The sequence below is a fragment of the Pararge aegeria genome, chromosome 13, assembly GCF_905163445.1.
Source record: "Pararge aegeria chromosome 13, ilParAegt1.1, whole genome shotgun sequence".
In the NCBI taxonomy this organism is placed as follows: domain Eukaryota; kingdom Metazoa; phylum Arthropoda; class Insecta; order Lepidoptera; family Nymphalidae; genus Pararge; species Pararge aegeria.
The window spans coordinates 7,274,365-7,292,476 of NC_053192.1; the positions used below are offsets into that span (position 1 = coordinate 7,274,365).

Consider the following 18,112-nt stretch of genomic DNA (forward strand, 5'->3'; position numbering starts at 1 on the left):
GAAGCAATTGATATTTAAATTGCTTAAAACGCAAATAACTTAGAAAAGTTAGAGGTGCTGGGACTCGAACTCGTCCACCCGAAAGTCCCACAGACTGAGCTATCACAGCTTGGTTATTATTAGTTTAAAATGTACTCTGAATTGAAATGCCCGAAACACACATCCCTCCAGTTACTGATTTGGACCAAAGTTGCTTGAGTAACGCATTCGACTTAATTGTGCTGTCACGAAAAAAGAACCATTCTTAATTTAAATAAATAGGAATTTTGCAATGCTACAAATTAGCTCTTGTCTCTATCTGGACCACTACTTGGATTGGTGGCGAGGCTTAGTCGGTAACCAGCCACAGCCGAAGCCTCCCACCAGACTTAAGAAAATTCTGAAATTTTCAAATCTCAAATTGCCCAGCTGCAGATTGAACCAGGGACCACACTCTTAAAAGACTGCTTACAACTGCTCCAGGGGGAGGTCATCAAACAATTATTGAGTTCGAGTATAATTTGTTTTTTGTGGTTAATTTTTTCGTATGATAAAAAATCTTCGAAAACAGAGGACGTAACTCTTCTTTGAACAACAGCGAACCACTTTTAATAGTTTTATAGTTTTAATGCATATTTATTACAAGAGACTTAAATTACATTCGACGAAGCGTTGGACAGTGTGTAGCATACCGCAAGGCTAATCGCTGCCTTTTACTTTGAATCGACTTCAAATTACTGCTTGTAAATAACTCAAGCATACGCTTGAAGGTTTGGGAACACTCATTATGATACAAAGCACGCTCCCGGCAGATTTAAGTCAGATAACAATTAGAACGTAGATTTAATTGTTTAATAGCAACCGGTACCATTGTTAAAAAAGAATAGTCATTCACTATAGGAAACAAACTTTATTGCAAACCTATATACAGTATAATTTAAAAGTCGGTAACTCTTAATCTAACTGTTACTTTATCATATTATCTACAATTATTTACAATTAAAAGCATCTTTATGGAATTTTTTATTCAATTATCATTAATACATAAAATTTTAATTTACAGATCAGAATGAGTATTTTACAATGCTAAATAATTATATTATCTTTTTTATATTTTGTACAATAAAATGCTAGGTCTTTTTGTACTCGAATATGGACATTTTAATACTAAACAAACAAGAAAATTTAAATAAATAATCATTTATAATCTAGACTTCATATCCACACGCCTGAATAGTTAATTATTATTATAATACATATTTTTTATTATTGAATTGAGGAATTATTTAGTAGGAAGGCAGTGTCTCTTTTAAGTACAAGATAAGAGTATATTAAAATCTAAGAAATTATTCTATGGAACAGCTTATTTTTATATGAATGTATAGATGAGGTTTTTAAAAAGTCATATGTCATTTTTTTATGGTCGATAAAAATCTATAGCTATGTCACCGTTAACTTAAATTATTTAATTATAGTTAAAAGAACCATAAATATGAATAAACTGCTTTTATTTCAGGGTAACTACAATATTAACTAGGATAACAGGCAGTGTTTTACTAAGTTCTAGAAGATAATTGTTTAAACCGATGGACATGGGTTTTTAATAAGGATATCGATAGTTCTCGGTATGGTGCCATCGGTATTCATCATCTCCTTAAAACTCATTTGACGTCTCTTTATCATTTGGTGATCTTTATCTACGCGTCAAAGCAAAAGTTTAATAATCAAACGGATACTTACAATATTTTCATATTTTTTAATTAGCTTTGTCGGGCTACTTCAATTATGATTGCCTTACCTTACGTAGCTTACCTTGGTTCTCTTGTTAAGATTATACATTTTGATTTTTTACACAGACTAGCAAAGCAGCTATGGTTCGTCTGCTATTCAGGCTTATAATAAGTACGTCTACTCAGACTTCTTGGTGCTGAACCAACAACTGCGCATTAAAATTCTGCCTAGAACTAAGTGACGGTGACAATATAACAGTTGTTCTCTGGATGATTAACATCTTAAAGGCTTTCGAATAACCTATCGACTCGACGCCGACTTAACACCAATTTCACTGAAATTAGAGGATCGAAAAGTGAGCTTAATGACGTGCGGCATAAATGATGTTGTTATAACAATTGTAAAATAGTTATGATGACCGTGAGGTGCTCACTTGAAGTACACTTTTAACCACTTACCACTCGTCGACAACGCGTTGCCAAATCATTGAAGACGGGTCGACAGTCAAATTGACGACGAGTGAATTGTAAGTTGTAGTTGAACCAGCGTTGGAAAGGGTTTGAATTGATAAAAAGACGGAAGGTCTTCAAGCCATGCAACTCAATATTCAATAAACACTTAATAGTATAATAGCAACAAACGATCTCCGATGATAACAATTGCCTTAAATAACTTATATATAAAAACAGCATTTATCCAAAGTTTTCGAAGTGATGTATGAAGTATGGTAAACGTCTAGTGCGGTTTACTTGTTCGCACGCAGACATGACGGATTTTGTGAGTGGCCGCGGACCACAAGAGAATACGCCAATTTTGGATACCTAGAAAGAAAAAGCCATTGAAATCCACTGCACATCTTTATATAAATATTTCTTGTGCGCGTGTGTATGTCACTGAACTCCTCCTAGACGGCTGGACCGGTTTGAATGAAATTTTTTGTACACGTTTGGGTGGCACCCTGGATGGCTTAGATTCACAAATCAGCCCGACAGATGGCGCTGGGGTCTGCTAGTAAAATATATTTTTTTAACGATCGCTGTAAATAGGTACTCCCATTCCAACAAATTCAGTGTCTTTAACTACAAATCATGCAATTATAAAAAGCAATTTATCACATGCTTTAATGGATCTACTCGTAATTCGTGTCCTTGTAGGTAATAGGGGATCGGTATAAGTCACGATTGGACTCGATTGCACCCGAATGGAAAGGGAAATCGAATGGGTTAAAACATAAATTATATCGTTTATAAGTGTGAAATATATTGCGAAAGCAATAATAGTTTATATGTTCATGGAAACACAGATTTAGATAAGTTAATCAAAAAAATTGATCTATACCTATTGATTCGAGTAAAGCTGAATTGGTTGCAACATATCTATAGATTAATATTAATGATGGAAATTTTCGTTGTTTAATACATACATAACTATGCTTCTTCTGGACAAACTTAAGAAATGACGACATATCAGGCCTGCCGAAATGATTTACCGCCTTCAGCCCAGTGAACATGGATGTGCGTGATAATCTTTGGAAATGATTCTCGCAGATATACTAAAAATATCAAGACATGTAAATTAAATAGACAAACAGATAATAAAAAAGAAAACAACGCAAATTGTATATTATCAAATATCCCGATAGATTGCTCATGTAAAATGAAATCAACCGTACCGGATGTTAAATGTAGTAAAACGCGTCAGTTTGGTTTACTTCACTTACCAACATTGTAGTCCTAAGGTCGAACTTGTGAAAGAATTGCGTGATAAATATATGTATTTCGAGAACATTCGTGACATCCTTTCGCTCCACATCGCGTAGGACATCGATAAACCATTCGAAATGCTTGTGTGACGGACAAATCCATAGGAAATAAACCTTAAACAAGCGTAAATAATAAAAATGGCGGTTAGATAATTTAAAGATCACTTACAGTACTTAAATTGTATGAATACATTAATTAGATATGTTATTTTAATTCCTATATTATTATTAATTTTTTTTGTTATTATGTCTACAAATATATTATGTTAAATGTATTATAATCTCTACAAATATAAAATTATTGAGTTTCCTACCTTCTTACAAGCCACTCCAGAATATCGATTTGTAGAAGTTCCAAAGACTAGATCGTTTAATATAGAAGCATACGGTGTGACTCCAATGCCACCACCAACCATCACCGCCACTTCGAATTTGTACCAATCTTGATTTCCTCCTCCAAATGGACCTTGAATTCTGAAACAAAATAAAGGCTAAATATATATAATAATAAAGGTTAAAATATGTACTGACATATATTAAATGTAATCTTAATAATCCGAATATAATGCTACTTACCGAATTTTAGGCTGAGTTTCTGGGTTATAGTTGCAAGGGTCAAAATAATTTCTTAGTTTCCAAGTCCAAGGTCCTTGTGCTTTAATGTGACACGAAAGGAAATTCTCGTGAGGCGCTGACGTAAGTGTAAAAGAGTGGAACTCTTCTTTTTTAAATGCTGTACAAGCTAATCGAACCCATTGACCTATAGAAAAACAAATAATATATTTAATAATATGTGGTTAAAGACGTTTATTTTCTCAAAAGAAATTACAATTTCACTCAATGAGAATATTATATATATAACTTATTTTTATGTTCCCTACATAAAAATAAGTTATAACAAAACAATCAGAAATTATATTGAAAACTTGAGGGAAATTTATAAATACTTCATACTGCCACACATAGCCAGGACCGCACATTTTGTCAATAAAATTTAATAATATCACTAAATTAATATAATAAAATAATATCACTAAATTGACTCTCATTGATGATTTTCACACTTATGGTGTTATAGATACCGGTGTGGACGTTATGTTCAGTTATTAAAATAGTTGTTTTTGCATTTCCTTACATACCTGATAAATACTTAAGATTGGGTGGCCTGTAGAATTTGATTTTTATGACATCCGATGGCAGCATCTCTGTTTCCAGTACGTCCAATGCCAAATATTTGGTACGTAAAGACACCACCTGATTATTAAATACATCTATCATTGAAACCAAATACGCCAAATAAAATTTTTAAATTCTATATATTAAAACAGAACTTCGAACAGAAATTCGGAACAAACAATTTAATTAATTTAAATTTAGAGATAAACAACTGACCTTATCAAGAGTGTAAATGATTGCTGGACCTAGAAAGAAAATCCAGAACCTCGGTGCACCGGTGAGTCTTGCGAGTCCATGAACGAGGCACAAAGCATACAAAGCCACGTGCAAAGAATGTGCTCGCCAAAACCATGGATACGCTCGTTTGCGTATCACTGGGTGCGCGAATATAAATATAATGCACATTATAATGAACAGTAAAACACCGGTAACACCTAAAACAATTTGGAAAATAATATTTATCGGTCCAGTAATTTAAATAATAAAAAAAATGGACTGAATATCGATATACAGATGTATATAAATTTTTTATTGATTTTGATTTTAATTAAAGTTAATTTACCTGTTACTGTTTGGAAAACCCAATATGTAATTCCTGGTCTGAAGTCCGAAGTGAAATGAACTTCCTTAGTTAAACAACGTAGGTTCTCGACAGGTTGAGTGGAAACGTGGTAGAAGTTAACCATGTGACCTGCCGTATGAAGCAACGAAAAGAACAGTGCTGTGCAGGCTACTATCTTATGAAATTGAATGCTCGAATCTAGTGGGATGTATTGCTGGATGCTGAATTCCTGTCAAAATAAAAAGTTTCAAATTATATGCAATTGAGCTTAATTTAGCGTAAGAGAAATAAAAAATTAAACTGACCTTTAACTTAGTTAGCAAATTTCTTGACATAGTAAGTAGTAAGAGACTATAGCAAAAAGACAATGATGCAGCTGATCCTCTAGTAATAGCTATACCGACACCCATGATATGCCTTAAGTCCAAATGTTCTGACATGAAGGAATAGTGTGCGAATCTTTCCACGAACAGCCCAATAGTGACCACATAGAAAATAAACAGATAGAATATATTTTGCCTGTTTTCTTCTAAAAATGTTGTTAAATAATCCCATTTCAGTAAGAACCAATGTCTGAAAAGAAAAGAAAATTGTAATTCTCAATTAATTCAATTCTGAAATATACCCAATAGCAGCTGAAATGTTTAATGAGATAAATTACCTTGATTGCTCCATCGATGGTTCGATATGAAAACTGGTCATTCGCGCGACATTGGTTGACGTATCTAAAAAGTTTTGTTTGGCACCTTTACAGTCTAGACCAATAGCGACAAATTCTCCTTTATATTCTTTCATCATCAGTTTAAAGTCTGAATAAGTGAGGTGATCTTTATGTTGAAGACCAGCGTCCTGAAATCAAATTAATGCTTAATTACCAATACATGGAAGAAGACTAGAAAGCTGCTGATAATTGAAAAATTAAACTAGAATTGACCCAAGGTATACCAAACTTGATATATGTATTTGAAAAGATGTAGGTACATAATTACTCACAGAAAACATGCCATCTATTAGTTCTGTGACATGTTCATCTCTCAATGATGTTGTTCTTGCTATTTCAACTAAGGAACGCAGCATCTCGCTTAACTCTCCCTTGTCAATAACTCCGTTTCTATCATTATCGCACATGTCAAAAATAATCCTAAGTTTGTCGTCAGTTGCACCTCGGGAAAATAATACGACGGTATCTAGAAATTCCTTAAACAATATAAAAGAATACACTTATTAAGACACAAATATTGCCAAATATTACAGCTTATTAATGTGCATGGTATTAAGAGTAATCAAAAATATTATATCAATAGACACTGAATTTTACCTGAAATGATATTCTTCCATCGCTGTCCTTGTCGACAATATTGAACATTTTCTTGACAAAAACTGCATCTGCTTTCATTCCAAGAGCGCTTGCAAACTCACTCTTCGATAGCGATGTCCTCATAACAATAGACTAAAAATACAATAATTTACAAATAAAATATAAAATATAAATTTACCTAAAATCACGCATTATTTAACTTACATTACGAGTAATAATTGTAGTGTTATTTACCTCGGGATCGGAATCTTCCTTCCTTCTTCGCTTTTCACCGGGTGCAAGACCAAAAGTAATAGCATAAGCTTCTCGAAAGAAATGTTCCAATTTGCGCTGTCGCCGTTCTCTTGTTTCTGCTGATGCTAATATTTGATCTCGGTGACCCTACAGTGGAAAAATCCAATAAATAACTGGTTGAGATTGTTGTTACTTTTAACTATCGTATGAGTATGCAATTTAATAAAAAATGTTCATACTTGGGTAAGATTCAGAGCCTTTTTATGTTGTGCAAGAAATGTATCTAGTTTGACGAGTAGCTTGCGTCGCGATGAAACTGAGTCCATCTCTAAAACGAGATCATGTTCACGTTGTACTCTTATAAGAACGAGTGGCCGTTTGTTAGTCCGTCCTTCCTGAAATATAATAACTGCGTTTTAAGCTAAACATAAAGACAAAAAATAACTATTTCATTAACACGCTTTTTTTAATATACTTTCTGCAGTTAACATCAAATGTCCAAATTTTGGTTTCTTTGCAAATTTAAGGATATCATTTTAAATTTTTCGTTACGCCACATAGCTACCCAGAAACAAAAATATATTACTCTTCTTTTGCGATGCCAAAGTGCGGTAAAGATTATTTTTCATAGATTTGTAATTGCTACACACAGCTGGCTACGGGTTAGAATGACTTTTTTGTATAATTGTACCGACCTGACTTTCCAAAACAGTAAGTTGATCAGTATGCTCTAAAGGTACTGTGCGTAACTTATCCCCTTTGCGGTCGGTTACGTGGATAGCAGATTCTGGGCCAAGACGGAGCTTCACCAGCCTTTTATGTGAAGCATGTACCCATTCACGGCACACCATTTTATCCACTGAACCTAAATAACAAAACGATTAATATCAATATTTAGGTAGGTATTACCAAATATTATACCATACTCCTAAATAATATAATATAGTCTATGTAATTTTTTTCTGCATTTTGATTAGTTTATCCACCTCAATACCTTTTTGTTCAGCATTTTTCAAATGCTCCTGTTGTATCTTGAGGCGGCGTCGCCGACTGTTTTGCAGTTTTACAACACCATAACCTGCGCCCGCGCATAATATTGGTACAAATGCAAGAATTAAACAAGTATAGATGTACGCAAACTCGTTACCCTGAAAAGTGAAATCAAATTAAAAGATACTAGACAAACGATACGATCTTTTTGGATAAATTATAATAAAGTTACTGAGTTTACAAAATCACTAATGTCATGAATACTTATGGACTTCAAGTTACCTCAAAATAGTCGTATCCTTTCAAATATTTACAAGGTGGAAGTTTAGACGCGTTGAGCTGATAAGGCTGCCTACAGGGATCTCCTTCACTCCAGTGGAAAACGTCTCGTTGTATGTCACTAGGTCCCACTGCTGTGCTGTTCACTATAATATCCCACAATCTGATACGCCGAAGTTCCTCAATTTCCTGACGTGTAAAAACTCTGCAATTTAGTATAACATTCAGTACTAAATCACCTAAAATCCGATTTTTACATAATTATTTATTGGAGTTTGTTTTTAAAAAAATAATCTTACTCATTTCCTTCATTTTCAAACCAAAATCTATCAGCGTCACGTATTCTTATGAATTGATCCATAATGATTGCTCTAAACAATTCCCCGGGATGTCCAGATGACTCGAGCATTCCACCTAAAAATATTTGTTCTTCAATAGTTTATACAAAATTTAATAAGACTAAAAGAAGTAGTAAATACTGGTTCCCAACGAGATGGGCTGACCAGTTGAAAAGGTCAAACTTGTGCAGTTCCTATTAAATCGCCAAAATGGCCTCCAACAGAAACCGATGGAAACAATTTACCCATACGAAGTGGAGATCTCACCAGGACAACGATCATCAGTAATCATGGAACGAAATAGAGAGCGAAAAAAAGGCTTTGAAGAGTTCTTACCAATATAAACATCGATATTGTCAAGTCTGCCTTCGTAAATTTGAATGAGATTTTGTAGTAGATCAGGATTATTTTCAAATAATTCTGGATTGATTTCGTTAAATGTTTTGATTTTTGATAAGCCAAAGTATTCTCTGGAAACATAAGAAAAAAACATTGAAAGCAAATTCAAACTTTTGTTGAACTAAATAGTTTTACCAAAACAAATCTTCGTTACCTGGCCGTGTTATAATCAGGTAAGCCGTTATCTCTACCACGCATGATATTTAGAGCACCGAGATCACGCCTCGAGAACTCCATGGGCCCGAAAAGGTTGTCTCTAACGTCTGAGCAAAGCAGTGCATCCTCCCGTTCCGAAAGTTGAGATGCCATTCCCATAAGCACTTCTTCTATAGGCACTTGTGACATAACATCCTGAAAAATATCATATTAAAATTCAAACATCATGTTTCACGAAAAAGTAATGTAAACATTTTGGCAATAGTCAGCAATTTTTTACTATTTCAATAAAGTTGCAAGATTAAAAATAATTTAGAATTGCTTATCGTAAGAATTGATAAAATAGCTTTTAGAAAATATTATGGTATTTTTACTTTATGATATGCAAATGCTGTATGCCACCTAATTTGACATTGTGCAAATAATTATATTTTAAGAATTTTTTACTTACATTGCCATCCCACCATGTTTGGCATAATCTTATTGCGTCATGCCCACCGGGTGCTCTACCGTATCTGCAGTTTCTGTCTCTCAATAGCATGGCTGGCGGTACCAATGTGTGCCCGAAGCGAAACGCGGCTACTGCGAAGGCGTGTGTTATACCGGGTGCCACTTCTGCACGATAACCTCCGTATGGCGGGATGGGGACCCCAAGAAACGCTGGCACGTATTCGTAAAGGATAATATTCTGGAAAGTTCATTTGGGCAATATTAATAAAAAAAAACAAAATTTTCACCTATTATAGCATTTTATTGTTATAATATATATATATATATAATATGTTCCTATATTCTAACGTAACAGCCCCAGCACGCATCTCTTATGTTTCTTAGCTATGCTCTTCTAATTATCACTTGAAAGCATCGTGAGGAAACATGCATGCCTAAGAGTTTTTCATAATGTGGAAAGGTTGTGAAGTCAACCAATCCACGGTGGCTCCTATAATATGTCGATGTGCCTAGTACCTGTAAACTAGCGACGACAATTCGACGTGCTCTCTGGAACAACTGTTCATCACTCCAGTCTGGGTGCTGTCGATGAATACGCGCTGCCACCACATTGTGCCAACGCATCAATAAGATACCGAAAGTTACCATCGCTGGGTTCTGGTTGGTTCGCGGGTCTCCCAACACTGTCAGGACAGACAAGAAAGATGATATAAGCAAAAAGGAATTAAAGTAAAGAATATCAGAAAGCTAAATTTAGCTATCGTAGTAATTTCAAAAGGCCACTTATAAATTATTTGATTGTGAAATTGCTTTCGTTAACCAGAGAAACAAATGGTTGTGGATGTTAGAAAGAAAGAAGGATGGACTTGGACTTAATGAACATTCTAAGCTTTTATTTGCAATTTCCTGATAGCATTTCTTACGAAATAGTAGCCAGGATAGCTTTTTTTAGATATTAAAATAAGATTAAATATTTCTTACGGAAGAGTCGTTCTGGACTAAGCATTCTCATATAATGAGGGACAGGATTATTGAACAGCGGTACACGTTTAGTGTTGCGCATAGGCAGCCCTCCCTCACTTGCCAAGCTTCCATTCTGTAAAAAAAAAAGTATTATTATAGCAATTAATACAGAACAAAACAAATCAGTAAACGAAATTTCTTTCCACCGTCCTAATAAGTGTGATTTCCATAGAAGTGGCGATTGGCAGAGACGTGGCGTCTCATGGTCTGGAACTATGTTCCCACCAACTTAGTATCATCTTCAAAATCTAAAGCATATTGATTCTCCTATGCTGGGCACAGTTTACTCTCATAGGAGGCCTTAACAATCATCTTTAAAACATGCAAGTGAGGGTAATTTTTAACACCGACAATTATTTTTGGCTCGACCCGGAACTTCTCGTGATGGCAAAGATGCTATACTAGAGTTGGATCAAACGTATTTAGGGAATATTTAAATATGGAGCGGCTCGTCTTCGCCACTTGCTAAATTTACTTGCTTATTTGTAAGTACTTTTAGTTACTAAGTACTTTGTATAAATCGTTATGCGTTTATTAAATGACTTAATGAGACGTTTAATTAAATGTTGCCTATTGCAACACACAAGCTACCTCAATAATTAATACCACTTTTCCTTCGGTCGTCGGTACACGTCTGCATTTAACTTCTGTCAACTTGTCAATTATTGCTGACAATTGAGCAATCGATTCTAGATAGTAAAAGTGTTAAGTAAATAAAATAATATCGCCTTAATCGTAAGCTTTTGCCATCGGCTTCAATTGCGTGAAATTCGGGGCAAGCTCTCGAGTTCAAGTTGAGCCTCGATGAATTTTGGTATTTTAAGTATTAACAATTGTTTATTCTAATCTAACAACGTACCATGTGGATGAAAAATTAGCAGAAAATTACAAATTAATTAGTTTTACGAGAATCTAGCTCAACGTCAGGAAAACGTTATGGATAGACAGATAGATAGTGCAGGCGGAAACTATGGCAAGGCTCAGTTAAATGAACAATATAAAACTAAAAGGGAGGCCTTTAGAGACTCCTGGAGGAGTGAGAAAGATAAGATAAATAAATAAAAATATTTCTATATAAACCAGGCTTATATAAATGAATATGCTTTTCAATTACGAAAGTTCCTTCAGTCAAAATTATTTTTCATGATAAACACTACTACCATTATTTAGAATAATTAGAGATACTGTATGCATATGAGTACGAATATTGTAGGCATATGAATATACATAAAGAGGCAGGCGTGGCTGCTGGTGGCACCTGAAATGACCTCATTGCATTCACCCACGCCTCGCTTGTGCTGTACACGAAGCTGCCGTCAATCCACGATGTTATTTGGTTTATCTGAAAAGACAGAAAAAAGAATAACTAAAACATGTCACCCTCTTGGAATAATAAATAGTTTCAGGCGCTGCATAAACGTAAGCGCAGTAAACCGTAGTCGCAAATGCGTTTTTAACAGGGCACAACTATCAATTGCTGCCACTAACCACCACAATACAATATGTTTGTGTAGAACATTTGAACGCCACATTCGGACAACTAAACTGCCAAGAGAGTAGATCTTTATATCAAAGAAGAAAATCCGTCTCCATTTTTCCTTAAGGTCGAGCTCGCAGTGTGTGGTATTTATTTTACCGCTTGAGGCTTTACCGATTTACATTGATTAAGATTAAGTATCTATAAATTATTTAAGTGTGAATATCTTCACATGTGATGTGGACCTTGTCATTAAGTGAACAAATATTACATTGTACCTATTAATAAATAGTTGATTCCAATTAATTTAAGTGATTTTAATTAACATTCTAAGCAGTGAGGCATGTTTCAACTTTATCTATACGTCGCTCGTCGGTACTTATTTGATGTTAATCAATGCTAGCGTATTCAGATGCAATCTAGGTTAGAAGGTGCTGTTAAATTTTATTGCCTAGAATTCGACCTTCGATATATACAGACTGGCAAACATATTAGAATATCGACCAAACATACACAATTGGTCTGTACTGATGGTGGCTTGCATTACAAAGTATGTCTATTCGCAGGTGAATAAAATAAAACACTTAATATGTGTTAATACCAGATAGCACCAGACTATATAAATAAATCGCGATTCTACCATAGACGACATAGTTTACCGTATTTAAGTAACAGTAACAGATAATGTAGAAAAGTTACTCGTCTTCCCGTTAAATATAATAAAATAAGCTGCATTAATAAAATAAATAACTATAATCATTTAATGCATCATACGAAATATGACGCAATAAATACTTTATATATATTTTAACATTTAACAAATAGACATATATTCTTGAAAACTTTCAACTCACTTCATTAGCTTCAATCTATGTATATTTTCCACTTTTATACAAAGGATGGAACTCATTAATAAAGCAATTATCAGTATGAGGCATCTTTAACATAATTTATTGCATTCATAAACGTATGTTGGGAACATTATAATTATTATTATAAATGCACATTGTTTAGTACATACAAATGTTTATTATATTTAGGCATTTTAAATTACCCAAGATGGCACCTGTCCAGTACACTACGAATGGTAGAGTGAATTTGTTAATAGATTGACATTACATGATGTCAAGACTGATATTTTCGAGCATTGATATACATTTAAAGCTAACTATAGACAATCCATTTTGTACGGCAGGTAACTTATTCCCACATAATTTAGAATAAATAGATGATTATTTTATAATTAAACCCACACCTGACTTAAAATCAGTAAAACCTTAGCATTGTCTATGTTATCGAAATGTCTACCTGTTCTCGTGGACTGTTAGGACTTTGTCCAGTTGATCTGTCGTAAGCAGCTCTGTGGAACGGCATGTACATAGCTCCACGGCATTCCGGGTCGTACATGTGGTCACATTGGTCAACCGGAATCCGATGTTGCTCGATGGGACAGCCTGACTCAGATGCCATCACAATTTCACCGGTCACAACCTGACCTAAAATTGTCCAGATAGGAATAAGTAACGATGCAGTTAAAGATAGGCCCTCGTAAATATAGATAGTCATACTCGTACCATACACTTAATCAACATTTAAAGGTTTCCATGGATGTTGACTTAAATCTTAAATAGAACGCGTACTTTAAGTGCACGTGATAGAAATAATAGTCGTCGAAGCGTCCTAACGCCCCGTCAAAGCCTTCCACACTGCTGGCGATTGGCTGGATTTGACGATAAACTACCGTCAAAATACAACTTGATGTAGTGCTATGGCGTGTGGCGTCAGGTCACACTGACGCGCGCTAAAAATGATTTCTATTTGAAATTTCTATTTACCAAACTAAAAATTAGAGCTTGAAAAAACCTTTTACATAATAACTTATTAAATTATTTTGTCTTTCTATGTAATATATATATTATATATGTAAGATTATATTTACCGAAGAAAGCAAGTAAGGCAGTCCTATTCGCCAGTGAAGGAAGGCCATCCTGTCCTCTCATAAAAAGTTTTGATAGAGTCCTGGCACCAGGCCGGTCTACCCCCGCCATCATGTATACACCATCTGCATACGATGCTGGAGTCTTCCTTGTGAGTCGACTTCCTGAGAAATTAAGATTTTTCATATGAAATAATTGAATAAAATTAGTAATAAGTTAGAATTCTTCAGGGAGCATCCTATAGCATAGGGTTATTATTATTAACTATAGTTAAAGTGTCGACGTAAATAATATCGAATATGACCCTCGGATTAAATAATGCAATAGCAATTCATATTGCAGAATGGTTTTAAGAAAACATTTTATTCTCTCACCTACAACTTAACTTATTAAGATAAACTACTTTATCAAGTTATTAAATAAAATAGTATTTATGATATATATTGATTTAATGATACAGAAATTGTCCATTGAAGTAAATAAATGATATCTCAACGGTTTACATAATTTAAATGGTTAAAAGCTCTGCTGGTGATTGCAATCATTTTGATATGTCAGAACTCAACTTTGTTTCATTAATTATATTATGCAAGCGTCAGATTTCTGATATAAGAACATAGGACCTAATATACATAATATTTAATAGGTAGTTAAAGTTTAATAGACTATCAAAGCCTTCGATTGTTATTAAAGGAATACCGATAATCGTTTTTTAAATTCGTGAGAATGATGGGTGGGTAAGTATTTAGGTTTGGATTACATAAGGAAAAATAAGGATACGGAAGGTTACACTCTAAAAAAAAATTGGTTATTCCTAACAAGATAGTGATTGTTGTGATCAAGCATCTTGTTTCCATACGAGCCTAACAAGAACATAGATACATCAAATAAGATGATAATGATTGTTTATCATAATGCAATGGACTGGGCAACTGTATTGCTCCTATTATTGTTACTTAACTAAGGCATATTCTTAACTGATTCAATTTACGTACTTGTTTAAGCTAAATAATTAAAAATGATCTAATCATACAAAGAAGTAAGTAATAATAGAAACAACGTATTTATTTGTTAGAATCAATGAACATACCTACATTGTTAGCTCAATCTATAATGAACTTGCTGCTATAACTAATCAGCTTTTGTTGTTATGTTTATTATCATAATTGTTATAATTTATATAACGTCAACTAAGAGAACATCTCTCTTAGTTGGCTTTCTTTTTTTAGAGTGTAGGAAACAGAGCGGACGTACCAAAGGAAAGAGCTTATTTAAATGAGAGGCGATTACGTCCTATATACGGTAAATACTTAATTGACATCATCGGTCGAGTTATTCAGCCTTGATCACTCGCTGTACATGTATACACTGCTTAGCTAGTTAAAATGTTTTATCAGAACCATAGCATTAACGATTATGATCATGCTACTAACTTCAATGTTCTGATGTGGGGGTTGAATTAGTTTTATTTATAAAATTAAATTGTAATATACATATTTATTTGTATTTCTTTTAACTCTAAAATATAATTTTTATTAATACATAACTATAACCTAAAATAAACTATTTAAAAACTAAATAAAATCTAAAACATCCTCGAAACCACCGCAGCGAGGCACACTTCCTAAGATGCTGGCAGCATTGCCCCTTTGGATGGCCAAACTAATTCGTTGGCCAAGGTAACTGCCCGCTCTAGGATCACCGGTAGACTCGATAACCCTTTTCGATAATTCTTTGAAAAGGGCTCTTGCCTCCTGACCCCACGGTCCCAAAGTCTCTACTCCAAAAGGCACAAAAATGAAGCTGCTATCCAGGTTTTCATATTTACGCCTCTTGGCCTGCTCGGCACTGGAAGCAGCCGCACCTACCATTGACGAAGTGGCCTGGATGTGTGATGCAGCTAGGGTATCAACACAAGTTGCATTAATTGTAATATAAACATATTTATTAATGATGCAATTAATATGGGAGTATTAATTTTGGTGTCTCGGGCAATACACTTTGTTAAACGTGGCTTAGAAATGGGGCTCAAAACGGCTCCGTTAGGGAATTAGTCTAAACTATGGGATAAAACGAGTCTCAGGGAGTCGCTGGGTACAAGCGGCACAAATCCGTGTGGAAATTCCTACAAAGGACCTATATCTAGCAATGGAAGTCCTGTGGTCAAGATTATGATGCCGTGTCATGTGTTTTTCTTCAGACATCTACAATACTTCGTGCAATGATTACCGGAGCGAAACACAAACCTTTAAGCAAACGTGATCTCTACCCAGTCGTCCCAGACATGCTTGAGACATGTGAAACGAATTACGAAAGGTTTGCCTAATTCATTCACGAATTTGTTGCCGTTATAAATTATTTATGGATAAATATAGTATGATTACTGTTATTTACCATAGACTGCATTATACTTAACTTTTATGACCTATTATAGAGATCCGAAAACGTTAAATGCTCAAAGTCAAAACATAAAGCGAAACCTTCGATTAATGTTGGATGTTTCGTGATTGATAATCTTGGGTGAGTATAGACTTCAGAGTTGGTCTAATAGATAATCGTACGATAGGGTCACCAATACATATTTTTAACTAAAAAAAATGCACAACTTACAATAATTATTTATGTTCGCATGAAAAAAAAAGTTTTACGTAGTAAGTAGTAATGGGGCACAGTTGAATTTACCTAATATTCATTCATATACACGATCCTTTCAATAAAAATCCTTCCAATAAATGCAATAATAATAATTAAAATTTGATTCATGCAATAGCCATAACAAAAATTTGATTCATTGTGTACTAAAAATAAGAAAAGCTTTGTGAAGCCTTAGATATAACTTGAAACTTTATACAAATTTAAATTGTGCCTTGAGCATTGTTTAGTTCGCGGTTAATAAAAGGTTTGTGGTAAATGGTAACCCTATGCTTTATTGTTTGTGGCGTAATGCATATTGGTTCAATCGACATGAACTTCGAATTAGGAGCGAGGAGATCTACGAACAGTTCTTTTGTAACTTGTGATAAAGTTTATTTATTTAAATCTGCATTGCGTAAAGTTGAGCATTTATTGCATCTAGCATAGTTCTTAGTTTACAGCATTTTTCTCCATGATGTTTTTAAATTTCTGGAAGTACGTTAACCTTCTTATTCCCATTGGCAATTTAAATTTATGTAAGGCTATATTCCGATCGACAGACTTACAAACTACGGAACGACTAAACGAAGACATCTGAAGTTTTGAGAGAATATTTTTTGTAAAAACAAAAAATACTTTGTGTTAAAAGAAAGGATTTTTTTCTTATTTTACCTGTAAGTGGGAAATTTTGTTAAATTCTGTCATTTTTCAAGCTGTATTCATGAAACTTGGTATAAACGAAGTAAATTAAGTAACGACTTCCAACGAGCGGATGAAAAGTTTGTGCTACAGATCTTAAGTTTCCACGATGTTTTTCAAGTTACATGACTTCCACGATGGTTGGTATTTTGGCTTCTCGTTACATAAAAGAGTACGTGCAGTTTTAAAGAATTTAATTTTGACGGTCTTTATGAGTAAAAAAATCGTAAGCACTCTACTTACTCAGCGGTACATATTTTTTATCCAATTATCAATTAGTGGTGATATCATTAAATTTTTTGTAGGTACTAGAACCCATATTATAAAGCGCAAATATGGTTAGATGAGATATTTATAAACGTGATTAAATATTATTTAAAGTTAAGGATCTGAAGGATCTTAAACTGATCAGCCATTATTATTTTAAGGAAAGATATTTGAAAAGTTTAAAACATTAAAGAATTGAAACTGTATCGTGCGAAAATTCAGCAAGAGATAGGGTTCCATTTACGATTTCCAGTTTTTAAGAACCTCTGACTAAAGAAAGGTACATTCGGCATTCTCTTACAGAATTTCTCTTATTTATGTTTCATAACATGTACAGGGCATATATAAAATGTACGTAAGCATAAATGATTAATTAACAATAATTGATCATGGATATTGAAATTTAGTTTCATACTCTGACACTTATGTAAAAGGCATAATATGTAAATAATTTAATCTGCATTCATGTATGCTTTATACATTTTATTCGTAATGAGCTATATTTATTCAGTCTATTATTGGATTCGAAAGGAGTGTTTTTAATTACCGGTTATCGATTTTTGAAGCACTCTCGACGCTCTCATTACTTTTCTTTTGAGATTTGATTGATTTGATTTGATTTTTTTTTCTTCGAGGCTTCTATGGATTATATTGAAAATCAATCACTGAATTTAAACTTGGAAATTAAAAAAAAAACAATT

General features: G+C 33.9%; 1 protein-coding gene across 1 annotated transcript in view; it reads right to left on the minus strand.

Annotated features, from left to right (window-relative positions):
• Window positions 1-2,292: 2,292 nt before the first annotated feature.
• LOC120628638 (dual oxidase) overlaps window positions 2,293-18,112 on the minus strand; it is a 46,514-nt gene continuing 30,694 nt past the window's right edge. Inside the window, exons 4-29 of the mRNA XM_039897170.1 lie at window positions 13,814-13,975; window positions 13,183-13,370; window positions 11,656-11,739; window positions 10,356-10,470; window positions 9,891-10,057; window positions 9,376-9,612; window positions 8,923-9,119; window positions 8,706-8,839; window positions 8,331-8,445; window positions 8,035-8,236; window positions 7,757-7,910; window positions 7,458-7,627; window positions 7,002-7,157; window positions 6,763-6,909; window positions 6,529-6,660; window positions 6,204-6,407; window positions 5,872-6,059; window positions 5,516-5,783; window positions 5,211-5,439; window positions 4,865-5,082; window positions 4,612-4,726; window positions 4,049-4,232; window positions 3,787-3,946; window positions 3,431-3,586; window positions 3,134-3,262; window positions 2,293-2,531 (exon numbers count right to left, since the gene is read on the minus strand). Coding sequence (XP_039753104.1) covers window positions 2,403-2,531; window positions 3,134-3,262; window positions 3,431-3,586; window positions 3,787-3,946; window positions 4,049-4,232; window positions 4,612-4,726; window positions 4,865-5,082; window positions 5,211-5,439; window positions 5,516-5,783; window positions 5,872-6,059; window positions 6,204-6,407; window positions 6,529-6,660; window positions 6,763-6,909; window positions 7,002-7,157; window positions 7,458-7,627; window positions 7,757-7,910; window positions 8,035-8,236; window positions 8,331-8,445; window positions 8,706-8,839; window positions 8,923-9,119; window positions 9,376-9,612; window positions 9,891-10,057; window positions 10,356-10,470; window positions 11,656-11,739; window positions 13,183-13,370; window positions 13,814-13,975 — 4,340 coding nt within the window. The 3' untranslated portion in view covers window positions 2,293-2,402. The remainder of the gene's footprint in view (window positions 2,532-3,133; window positions 3,263-3,430; window positions 3,587-3,786; window positions 3,947-4,048; window positions 4,233-4,611; window positions 4,727-4,864; window positions 5,083-5,210; window positions 5,440-5,515; window positions 5,784-5,871; window positions 6,060-6,203; window positions 6,408-6,528; window positions 6,661-6,762; window positions 6,910-7,001; window positions 7,158-7,457; window positions 7,628-7,756; window positions 7,911-8,034; window positions 8,237-8,330; window positions 8,446-8,705; window positions 8,840-8,922; window positions 9,120-9,375; window positions 9,613-9,890; window positions 10,058-10,355; window positions 10,471-11,655; window positions 11,740-13,182; window positions 13,371-13,813; window positions 13,976-18,112) is intronic.